The 13,126-nt window shown below is 35.5% G+C and overlaps 1 protein-coding gene across 1 annotated transcript in view; it reads left to right on the top strand.

The window, feature by feature from the left end:
- Positions 1 to 13,126, top strand: part of LOC113249170 (A disintegrin and metallopeptidase domain 3-like) — an 83,462-nt gene that overhangs the window by 31,889 nt on the left and 38,447 nt on the right. The window contains exons 5-7 of the mRNA XM_048215306.2: positions 3,602 to 3,678; positions 4,157 to 4,334; positions 12,309 to 12,374. Coding sequence (XP_048071263.2) covers positions 3,602 to 3,678; positions 4,157 to 4,334; positions 12,309 to 12,374 — 321 coding nt within the window. The remainder of the gene's footprint in view (positions 1 to 3,601; positions 3,679 to 4,156; positions 4,335 to 12,308; positions 12,375 to 13,126) is intronic.

Below are 13,126 nucleotides of genomic sequence, written 5' to 3'. Positions count from 1 at the left end.
TTACATTTATTTGACTTTTAGCAATTAGATTATGTTATATCTGAGCGTGGATTTCTTTAGGACCATTTTATTTGCTGTTTTGAGCTTTTTGGATGTAGATATCCATTTCTTGCTATAGGTTTGGGATGTTTTAGCCATTATTTATTTGAACAAGCTTTCTGTTTTTTAATTGAGTATATGCAACTATAATATTGTATAACGTTAAGGTGTGCAGTGTGTTGATTTGATGCATTCATATGTTGCAATATGATTACCACATTAGTGTTAGCTAACACCTCTATTATGTCATATAATTATTCCTTTCTTTCTCCCTCTTTTCCTTCTGAGACTTCCATAATGTGGATAGAGTTCTTCCTGGTAGTGTTCCAAGTCTTTTAACCTTTTTTTTCACTTTTTCAGTCTCTTTTCTTTTTGGTCCTCAGACTTGTCTTTGAGTTCAGTTATTTTTTCTTATGCTTGTTCTCATCTGCTGTTGAAATTTTCCAGTGAATTTTTCTATCTCTTTTTTAAATTCTCACTTAGTTTGTGCATTGTTTTCTTGACCTCAGTGAGTATCTTTATGAGAGTTCTTTTTTTACTGAGGTATAATTGACATTAACATTATATTCATTTCAGATGTTCAACACAATTCAATATCTGTATATATTGTGAAATGATCACCACCGTTAGTCTAGTTAACATCTCTCACCATACAGTTACTGAATTTTATAGTCCCTTAGCAACTTTCAAATATGCAATGCAGTATTATTAACTGTCGTCACTGTGCTGTGCATTACATCCCATTACTTACCATCTTATAGTAGCAAGTTTGTATATGAGAGTTATTTTTACTCCTCTGTACAGTAAATCATTTAAGTTCATTTCAATAGGTTCAATTTCTGGAGATTTATCTTGTTCCTTTGTTTAAAACATCTTTTCCTGATTCTTCATTTTACTTGACTCATTATTTTGTTGTTGGCTCATAGTCAAAGCAGTCAATTCTCCCAGTCTTCACCAACTGGCCTTGTGCAGAAGTAGATTCCCAGATCAGCCTTGCCATTGATTGTGGGGGCCTCTACTAACTTTATATCTGTTTAGGAAGAAGCAGGCACCTGTGTTTTTGTCCTGCTTTCTCTGTGCTAGACAGGAGGGAGGATCAATGGTATGTACTGTCCCAAGCTGATGCCTTGGTCTCTTGCAGGCAACTAGATTCTGCCAGATCTATCAGTGCTCCAGGATTCATGGGACAGATGCTAATTCCATGGGCAGTTTTGGTGAAGTGGAGGCACTACATGTGTGGATCAACTTTTTCCTTTTCCAGTGAGAAGCAGAAAGCTAGGGTTTTTCATTCAGTCTCTGTGCTGAGTTGTGGGGGTTACAAATCAAAGTTTTGTACTAACCTGAGTCACTACCTCTATTTTGCCTGGGTGGTTAAGACTGTGCTGAGCTTATCAGGACTGCTAAGACTGGCGATATGGATACTAGTTCTCTGGGTTGCCCCCTCAGAACAATTGGGGCACTTGACCTGTGAACAAACCCCTTTCCTTCTCTGGTCAAGCTGGGAGCCAGAGAGTCTCTTTGGGATCATATGGTAGTGCTCTGCGTGTGACCCTGGTGAAAGGTATACCAAATCTTTATATTGACTTTGGTGAGTTTGATTTTGCATTCTCCTAGAAATTAAAATAATTTCTGATCAATCGTAAAGGAAATTTGTCCATGAATTGTTGCTGAATTGGTGTATTTGTTCCATGATGGAAGGCCCGGGGCTTCTTACTCCACTCTTCCTGACCAGAAAATCAGCCTTTATTTCTTTTTCCTTTTTTAAGATTTTGTTTATTTATTTGAGAGAGAGGGACAACGCGCATGAGCTGGGGGTGGGGTGAGGGTGGGGGAGTGGCAGTGGGAGAGGGAGAAGCAGATGCCCCGCCTGCTGAGCCTGATCCCAGGACCCCGAGATCATGACCTGAGCAGAAGGCAGATGCTTAACTGATGAGGTACCCAGGCACCCCTCAGCCTTTGTTTCTTTGAGTGCTTTTCAACTCCACATTCTTGCTGTTTTCTTTCTTGGATTCTGATATGTATTTTAGATCTGGTATTGTTCCACAGGTTATTGAGGCTCTATGCACTTTCTTAGCTCATTTTTCTCTGTCTTACATACTCGATAAATTCTACTGATCTGTCCTCAAGTTAACTGATTCCATGCCTTGTCACCTCCAGTCTACTTTTGAGCCCATCCAGACGTTTATTTTATGTGTATGTCTTTTTTTGTTCTGGCTTTTATTTCTATTCTGTCATTTGTGTCAAGGTAATTTGTAATTGTTCACTGAAGCAATTTTCCATGGCTACTTTAAAATCCTTGATAGTTCCAACATGTGGCTTATCTCAATACTGGCATCAGTTGGTTGTCTTTTCTCATTTTTGTTGTGATTTTTTTTTTTTTGGTACTTGGTATACTGGGTGATTTTCTATTGTATCCTTGATGTTTAAATCTTCTGTTTTTGAAGCAGTCACCCAGTTTAAGTTTAGATTTAGTGTGGTGTGTTGTTCCAATGACGGTTTAGCTTTCTTATAGCTTTCAATGTTATTCTGTTGAGGTTTGTTCTTCTGGCTCTGTTGGACTTCTGCTATTGCAGCCTGTGGTGGTAAGAGGTACTTACCTGGGCCACCTTGTACTGCTTGGTGGGGTCTGATGATGAAGGATCAATGGGATGGACAGCATTTCTTCTGGCTGTACTCCAGCCACCGGATGTCAGTGTGTCTCTCACTCTATTTTTACTAGTCCCCCTTCAGTGAGGAAAGTTCATATCTGGAACTGATGGAAATAATATGTATCACAGCTAATAACATATAATAATAACATAGAAACAAATCTATATGAACAAATGTGATGATACTAAAGTTTTCATAACACAGCATTAGCAAAGGAACAGGACTGACTGCAGATATCACTAGACTTTGAAGGGAAGAGAAGGGAATATTCACTGAAAAAGATTATTAGGGGAGAACCTGGGAAGATTAATACTGTGAAAGTCCATGGAGAGGAGAGCTGGAACTATGGATGATCAACTTGGTGAGATATTAAGGAGAAAAAAAATGAAGAAATTCCAGTTAAGATACTTTGGGTAACTTAAAAAAAAAGTGAAAACTTCACATTTGAAATCAAATTAATGCTGTGAATTACATCAAGTTAGTAGTTATAAACTAAACATTTAAGAAATGTGGCTAAGAGAGAAAAGATGCAGATAAGAAAATTGTTCATCAAATATTTAGAATTAAAGCAAGAATTGTTTTGGGAAAGATAGGAGTCATGACTATTCTTAGGGGAAAGTGTTAAAAGGAAGAGATTGCAGATAATGAGATAGCTGGTAGGTAATATTATGGTAATGGCTAAGTCTAAATGTTTAATGATATCTAGGAAGCAAGGATAAACCCAAAACTTTATTTACAAATCATTCATGCACTTGACGTGATGAGTACCAGGTGTTGTACGGAAGTGTTGAATGATGTGTTGTTGTGCACCTGAAGCTAATATTTCACTGTGTGCTGTACTAACTGGAATTTAAATAAAAACATTAAAAAACCCAGATTATTCATGAATGTATCTTTGTATACTCCTGTTTAGCGCCATTGCCTTTATCAAGGATATGCCGCAGAGGTTCCAAAATCAGTTGTGACCCTTAGCACCTGTTCTGGACTCAGGTAATGGCATATTCCAGAGATGTACGTGATTGGAAATCTTATGTGACCCTTTAATTTTTAGAAACATCTTGAAGGATAGAGTGAAGAGAAAGGAAATAGAGATTTTGATTGTGTTTCTTCTCACATACTTTCCTTTCCTCCTCCTCATCTTATCATTTTTTCTCTTCTCTTTGTCTCTATCCCAGGCTGGCAGTCACAAAACTTATGCAGGAAAAGCTTCCATTGGTATGAAGAGTGTTCCATGTCTTAGCCACACTAGCACCACAATGACTTGTAAATGTCATAATAGAGAGAGGAAGCTGTAAAATTGTGTTAGAAAGTTTACCCAAGGAGGAAGAGATGATTCTTAGATATTAGGCCACAAAGACTACTGTTAAATTTCTATAAATTTTTTTTATTTAAGGTTGATTTACATTTCTCAGTGGGTAGTCTGTATTAATTATCTTTTTATTTCTTTTTTATGTGTTTAAATACCTAGGGGATTATTGCTGTTGCAGAACGTCAGTTATGGCATTGAGCCATTGGAATCTGCTGCTGCATATGAGCATATGCTTTATCAAACAAAGAATAATAAAATTGATTTTTCCCCTGTACAAGAAAATTATCCTACGCCCCAACAGGTAGATCAGTCCTACAGGATTCTTGTGAAATCGGAAGTAAGTAACCACTTCTATGTTATCTTCACTTATGCTACCTTTGATAAATTTATTCACATTGGAATTGTTACATTTGGAAAACAAATTTAAGTGATATTATATTAAACTCATATTAAAACCTGTTGCAAGATATTTATTTTAAATACATTTTTATGTTTAGTCATATGATATAAGAAAATGTAATAGATATAAACACACAATAAAAAAATAAAAATTCTCTCATTTTCCTAATTGCAAGTATGTTGATGCATATATACATATTTGCACTGTTTTTCAATTAACATTCTACTAATATAAAGTTACACAAGTTCTTGTGGCTAAAACTTCGGCGAGTAACATAACTTTTCTGTGTGAAAAATTTTTTACTTCTAAAAAATAATAAAAATAATACCTAACTCATACAGTTATTTCAAAGATTAAATACGTTCATAAATGGACATTACTTAACATAGTATGTAGACAAATAAAAAGTGATAAGTAAAAATCGCTGTTATTATTTGCTTACCATATTTTCTAATGTAGTGGATCAAAGGAATTGGAAGTCATTATGGAAGGTTGGGTACAAAACAAAATGAAGTAATGAAGTAAAATCGAAACAAAAGTTTCAGAACCAAAGAAGAAACCAGGGATATCATTGCAGTAATGGGGATAAGTCAGTATTGATATATATTTCTGAATTTTATTTTATGAAGTAATTTGAAAATTGCTTTTCATCCTGAATTTGATAGGCTTAGGTCTCTAGGTTTAGTTAAACATGTTGTCACATGACTAGTGCTTTTACGAACATGAATAAAGAGAATGAGTATCTTCAATATATCAGATTTTTAGAAAGAACAGAAAAAATAACATAAAGACTTATATTTTAGGCATATTCTTACATTCATGAAAGTAAACACAAAGAAACTTATAAACTAGGTGAACACCTTCATTATAATTCAGAGTTGAAAAGTAGAACAGAAACCAAACAAAATATTGTAAAGGGCTTATCTACTAAAAGCATATTAAACACATGCATTTTTATCCCTCTTGTCCCTTTTTAAAAACTCACTAAATGAAAAGGGATTCTTAAAATGGCATAAACACACAAACACGAACAGAACAGGAGAGGAGAAACAACAACGGACATTAAATATCAGATAGCTGATTTAGCCCCCAAAAAGCAGAATCCTGACCTGGTAATGTTAGGAGTTAGTTGGACAATTAGGCAGTCAGGGCCAGGGTCCCCAACAAGAAAACAGGGATCCAGGACAGCCAAGACAAAACTGGACTACCATCCCATTTTATACCTTAGACAAGACTGCAATAGCATCCCATTTTGCACTTCTGTAAAAGTGACTTTGGCAAAATATCCTGAGATGCAACAATTGACCATAAAACATTTGTCACTATCATGGGCTGAGGCAGTTAAGACGTGAGTCTTCAGATGTCAGCCCCAAAAGACCATCAGCATGTAAACATTAACCTGATATGTAGATAGGGGCATGATCGAAACCCTGATTGGCATGACTTAACAGTCAATCTGCGGAGGATCCACACTCTGGTTACCTAAAATAGTTCTGCAAAAGAGCTTATAAAAACCCCTCGATTTGAACACCAAAATGGCAACCCTCTCGGGTCCCCTTCCTGTTTGGGAGCATTGTACTGTTGCTCAGTAAACTTTGCTTTGCTGCCCATCACTCTTCATCTGGTCTACCTCTTCATTCTTTGAAGTGGCGTGGCCAAGAATCCCAGGCACTAAAGGAAAAGAAATCCTGGAACAGTAATTGGAATAGGCTCTGGGAAACTTGACATGTACTGCAGTACTATTCAGATGTTTCTTGAATTGCAATAGGAAGTGATTTTAAAGGTGGACTTAAGATAATTGGTTGAAAGAAGTTGTGTAAGTATTTAGCAATCCTGTTTTTCTGTCCTAATGAATTGTTTCTGTTGTAGACTGACAGATCATTGAAGGCTGTTTTCTTTGGGGAGTCTATGAAATGGGGACACCAGTCACAGATGTTCTATTGTATTTCCCAATAGAAGAGGAATACCATACTGAAACTAGTGTGTTTAATTTACAGTTGGCACATTGCATACTGGGAACCAGACTTACACATTCTAGGAAGTGTATTGAAAGACCCCTCTTCAGGAAGGAATTAAACCAGCCGAAAGAATAAAAACTATTCATGTTGACAGCGTTTTCCCAAACAACAACCCAGACACATTGCTTTCTCTGAAGACAATAGTCCATAAACATATGTGGCCATAGAGATGTTGGAATAAGTTGTTAAATGTTTGATTGTTAATATGAAGGCGCACTAGACATAGGATGAAACAATTTAATATGGAAGATAGAGACATGAAAAAATCCAATTTTTAAAGTGTGAGGTACCAAAGAATACAGAGGGCAAAGAAAACAAAATGGCAATATCCTCCAAGGAGTAAGAGAAAATATTTCATCCACAAGTTTAAGAATGGAGTGCTATTTAAAAAATAACACTCAGCAGGTAAGTAGTAGTTCTTAGACATTTAAAAGTATGATAATAAAAATGAAAAAAAAAAGAAATTCCAGAAATCACACAAAAAGTAAAGTACAATGACAAATGATAGGGAAATTTGAGAGATAAGAAAGTTAAATTAAAATAAGAATTTGGGTAATACAATAGGAGATCCCAGTATGAACAAACAGGAAATTGAATTGAATGAATCACAAAATAATCCAAGAAAAATTCTCAGAATTATTTAAGGTGAGTTTCTGAACTGATATTTTAAAAATCTGGTTTCTTATATATGGTCAAGATGCAGAATAGCATGAAATTTCCCAGCAGCAACAGTGGAAGTTGAAAGGCAATACCACAATTACTTAAAGTGAGGCAAAGTAATTCCAGTCTGTAATTCTGTACGAAGCCAGAGCTACATAACTGAGATTTTTTAATTAATTTTTAAAATTTCTTTTCCACCTAATGTGAAATGTTCTTGCTCCCAAATAAAACAAACAACAAACAGAAAAAAACAGACTCTACTCACATCCTGATTGAAGATAGTAGCCAGATGCAGTCACAACCAAATTCACAAACAATAGCTGCCAAATATCGTGAACTTTCAACCAAATGAAAAGATGGAAGAACTGTGCAAACAGCTGTCCTCAATCTGTATTTTTCATGACAATCACTATTAGGTCAACTTCCACCACATATTGAAGCAAACAATTCCAGCTGTCAGTGGCTTAACAGTTTTATGTCTTGCTCATGAAAATACCAAAGTGGATGAAACTCTCCTGGTTGATTCCCTTCTTAGCTCTGACTCAGGGACTGCAAGAGTCCCCTACTAGATTATTTGAATTTAGTCAGAGTAAGGGGAAAAGTGTGTGTGCATCCCCACCTCAATACAGCTGAGCCTAGATAGGTGTCTCACTGACATCTTTTCTCTTGGAGAAGGGAACAGACTTATTTTTAGATAATTGACCATTTCTTATAATAAAACAAAAGTGTAATAAAAGTCACTAATCCCCACCCATTGTTCAAGAACGGTTTGACTTGAAAGTCTACGTGTATTCTAAAATAATAATACTTGGAAATGAATAAACATGGATTATAAGAAATATAAATATAAAATGTAAGATAGAAAAACACAAAATCCAAAGGGAATAAAAAAACTTGTATATTCATGTAGTGTCTCACAGGAGCTACATATTGTTCTAAGAGGTTTACATGTCTCCTATCTTTACAATTTTTCAAGCAATTCTAAAAGTTAGTATAGTTGTCCCCTTTTCAGATCAGGAAAGAGATTTAAGGAGTTTGAATTATTATCTTGGGGTGCCTGGGTCGTTCAGTCGGTGAGGTGTCTGCCCTTGGCTCAGATCATGATCCCAAGGTCCTGGGATCAAGCACCACATTGGGCTCCCTGCTTGGCGGGAGGCTGCTGCTCATTCTCCCTCTGCCTGCTGCTCCTCCTGATTTGTGCTCCCTCTCTCTCTCTCTGTCAAATGAATGGATAAAAAATTTTAAATAAATAAATAAATAAATAAATAAATAAATAAATAAATAAAATATCCTGGGAAATTCTCTGTTAAGGTGTAGCATTAAAAGTCAAATCCAGGTAATCTGACCCCAGAGATATGTTCTGTAGCAGTCTAATGATCTGTTTAAAAGGTCCTTGGAAGAGCTCAGGAAATAAATGTAGGAGAAAAATAAAGCTATTTTAAAAATGAAAGCTATTGATAAAAAGACTAATGAATAACAGAATAGACACTGTGGTAAACCCCAATATGTGATATCATAGATTCAAGAATATAAAGCAATTATATAAAAATGATGGTAGAGAAAAACCTAAGAATGTGTGATAGTGAATTTTTTGTCACTTTGGCTGGGGCATATTACTCAGATAGTTGGTCAAATTTTGTGGGTGTTTGTACAAGGTGTCTTTAAATGAGATTAACATCTAAATCAGTGGACTTTGAATATAGCAGAAATGTCCTCCATAATGTGGATGGACTTCATCCAATGAGTTGATGTCCTAAATAGGACAAAAGGATGGAACTTCCCACAGAATTGTCCAGCCAACTACCTTCAGACTGGAAATGTAGCATAAGCTCTCTCTGGGTTTCCAGCCTACTGGCCCATTCTGTAGATTTTGGACTTGCCAGCCTCTATAATTATGCGAGCCAATTCCTTATAATAAATCTAGTTGTAACAAATTATAATAAATGTTCTATTTTTCTGGGGAATCCTGACTAATGGAGTGTGAGAGACTGATAAGAGAAATTCAAGATGATTGAAATTGCCATTCATGAGTAAAATAGCACCCCAAATATTCCAGGTTATTAAAGAATAAATCTTTGTTGAATAAAAGAGTCCTGAATTTGAAAATTTTTGCATGATATCCTGATAAAAACTAGGAACACCAAGATATAATGTGGTTAATATGCTGGACTTCATAAATAATGAATAATTCTATAGGAAATTTGGCATCAAAGAAAGTCAACCTCAAAGGTGGAAAAATTCAGACTGGCTTTAGCCTTTGCCAAAATGAAGTGCTTATAAGATAGTCAAGAATGTCTGTCTAGAGGATGTAGAGAATGGCTTCTTTGGGGAGTATACAATATCCTAACATTTTTTTTTTTTTACCCAGTCCAGTTGCCATTATGGTATAAAAATATTCTTTTTCAAGAATTCTGACTATGGGAATTTGAGGCATTATTACTTAAATCAGTACAAGAAAAGAGGAATTAAATAAAACAATTTAACATGTTTATGTAGAAAGCCATAAGATTTGATCAGTAATTCCAGGAATTTCATTTGGCAAAATTTGATACACATTTGTGATAAAACCTAGGGTTAGGAAACTTCTTTGATCTAATGAACATCTATAAGTATCTACAGCTAACATAATGAATGTAAGTGACTGAATGTTTTGGCCCTGTTATGGACCACATGCTGTGTTCCCCAAATTCGTATGTTAAAACTCTAACCCCCAGTAGGATGGCATAAGGAGGCCTTTGAAAAATAGAGTTAAATTAGGTCATTTGTGAGCATAGGGCCCTCCTGATGGGATTAATGCTTTTATTTAAAAAAGGAAGAGACAGGGATCTCTCTCTCTCTCTCTCTCTCTCTTTCTCTGCTTTGTCCTGTGAGCATACAAAAGGAAGATGGCCATTTGCAAACTAGGAAGATTGCACTCACCAAACACCACATCTGCTGATGCCTCGATTTTGAACTTCCCAGGGCCCAGAACTGTGAGAAATAAGTGTTTGTTGTTTAAGCCACCTAGTCTATGGTATATTTGTTATAGCCTGAACTGACTAAAACATACCCTAAATTAGGAATAATTCAAGGTGTCTGCCCTCACTATTTCCAGTCAGCGTTTTACTCGAGTTTCTGGATAGTACAATAGGAAAAAGAATAATAATAAATGGCATACATTTTGTAAAGGAAAAAAAAAAACAACATTATGTTTTTAGTGACCTAACTCTGTGTGTACATCACAAAGACTCTTCCAAAGGTATCAGGACTATAAGAGTGTCTCACAAAGTTGCAGGAAACAGAGATATTGACATGGTTAAGATGTTCATTTTCCCCAGTTGATCTGTAGGTTCCGTGTAATCCCAATTTTCATAATTCCAGGAAACATTTTCATAGATATTGTTTCTCAAATTCATAAGGAAATGTAAAGATCTTAGAATAGTCAAACAGTTTTTAAGAGAACAAATGGAGGACTTACATTACTTTTCTTTAAAGGGCCAGATAGTATATATTTTAGGCTTGTGAGGTATATGATCTGTTGCAACCACTACCTCTACCTTTGTAGCATGAAAGCAGCATCAACAATACATAAACAACTAGGCGTGGCTTTGTTCCAGTAAAAGATTTCTTACAAACAGGTGGCCATACCTTGGATCATTGTTTGCTGACCTCTGCTGTAGAGATATATACTGTGTTATTGGTGTAAGTATAGACATGTACATCGGTGGAACAGAATAGATCAGAAGGGGACCCACATGATATTGGCGGATTGATTTTCCACAAAGGTGCGAGGGACTTTAAAAGGCCAAAGAATAATATCTTTAAGAAATGTTGTTGGAAGACTGGATGTCTGTAGGGAATAAAATGAATCTTGACCCTTATTCACAAAATTGAATTAGAGCATAGACTTAAATGTCAAATCTAAACATAAAAGTTCTAGTAGGGAACTTAGGAGAAACCAAAACAATGAGCCATAAGCATGTGAAAACCTGTTCCACATTAATCATCAGGGAACTGATAATTAAAACCTCAGTAAGATATCAGCACCGACCAACAAGAATGGAAACGATGGAAAAGACAAACCAAATATAGGCAAAAATGCAGGACTGTTGGCACTCATTAATTCTTGGTGACAATGCAGAATAATCAAACTACTTTAGAAAGCCATCTGGTACTTTTGTATTACTTTACACACCCACAATTATCATACGACTCAGAGATTCTAAATATTTCTCAAGAACAATGAATGTAACTGCACAAAGTTCTGTACATGGGTATTCATAGCAGCTTTGTTTATGAGAGCTAAGATGTCCAAATAATGCAGAATATTGTTGTTGACAGAAAAAAGCTGAAATAAAACAAAAGCATTTATTGGTGTCTCAGAATTACAATTCATTGAGCACAGATTTCATAGCAACCCAATTGTGTCCCCCTAGGGAACAAAAGTGAGGGTTTTCTTTTAAAGACAAAAGGGGATGCTTGCATATGTTGTTAACAAAGATTTTGATTGTTGTTGGCAGACAAGTAAATTAAGTTAAACATAATTGATTCCTAAGGCTGTCACGAAACAAAAATTTGTTACTATACAAGTTGCAGGTAAGTTTGTGCAGAGTCCTAGGAATATTTAAGGTTGGGCCCAGTTCTGAAGTTCCTGGTTCTACCCAGTGAGGATTTCTAAATGGCCTACTTTACTTAATGGCCTCCCAGTTCCATTTTAAAACCCCTTGACGTAAGTGACCCCATTTTAGTCCACCTTTCACATCATTGACAGGTGAATGTAGGAACAAAATCTGGTATTTCTAGAATGGCACACTACTTAGCAATAAAAACTAATGAATTACTAATAACCACAACAACATGGGGGAATGTGAGTGAAGAAAGTCAGGTATAAAAGAGTACACACTATATGATTCCAGAAGAAGGTTTTGAGAGGAAGGAAACATGGGTTCTCCCTCCAGTAACTTTTTGAGGATTCTATATCAGGAATATAGGTAAAATCTTCTGATTTGTTCCTAAAATTTGTATTTGGAATCTGCTTATTTATTCAGTGGGCATTGATTCTCTTATTTTCTTATTATCTATATCTTGATGAACCTGTATTTTTTTTTATGTATACCTTTCTTTGGGTATGTATGTATATATGTGTATATATACATATATATATATATACACACACACGTACATAAAGTTCATGATAATTACAATTTAAGAATTTAAAAAATGTTTTATTTCACTCATGTCCTCTGTTTCACAGGAAAAGTCAGATGTTGCACTATTGAAAAGAGTTCTGAAAATACAAATTGTTATGGATAAAGCCTTGGTATGTATTATTGATATATGCCATCATATCTTTGTGTTAAAGTTCAAAGAGAATATGAAAAAACTTGCCTTGTTTGTAATATAGATATTTCCCTCTGTTCACAATATGTATTTCAGGATAGCAAGACATAAAAAAATGTTATCAGTTGCTTTTACATTGACATACAGGGACCAAGAGAATCCTTGCAATAATGTTTAACTCTGTATGTATGCAATTTCTACTACACTATAATCTTTGGATTACAAATAGCTATAGATATTTCTGAATCCACTCCATATCATGGTGAACTCTTTTCTTTAAATGGATTTCCATTTTATTTTTTTATTTTATTTATTAACTTTTTAATAATTTTTATTTTGTTATATTAGTCACCATACAGTACATCCCCAGTTTTTGATGCAATGTTCCATGATTCCTTACTTGCGTATAACACCCAGTGCTCCATGTAATATGTGCCCTCCTTAATATTCATCACCGGCTTATCCCAATCCCCCACCCCCCTCCCCTCTGAAGCTCTCAGTTTGTTTCCCAGAGTCCAGAGTCTCTCATGGTTCATTCCCCCTTCTGTTTACCACCCCCTTCCTTCTTCCCTTCCTTCTCCTACCGATCTTCCTATTTCTTATGTTCCATAAATGAGTGAAACCATATGATAATTGTCTTTCTCTGCTTGACTTATTTCACTTAGCATAATCTCCTCCAGTGCCATTCATGTTGCTGCAAATGTTGGGAAATTGTTCTTTCTGATGGCTGAG

The sequence above is a fragment of the Ursus arctos genome, unplaced genomic scaffold (genome assembly GCF_023065955.2).
Source record: "Ursus arctos isolate Adak ecotype North America unplaced genomic scaffold, UrsArc2.0 scaffold_27, whole genome shotgun sequence".
Lineage (NCBI taxonomy): Eukaryota > Metazoa > Chordata > Mammalia > Carnivora > Ursidae > Ursus > Ursus arctos.
Note: the sequence above shows the minus strand (reverse complement) of the source record. Positions and strands in the feature narration are given on the sequence as shown.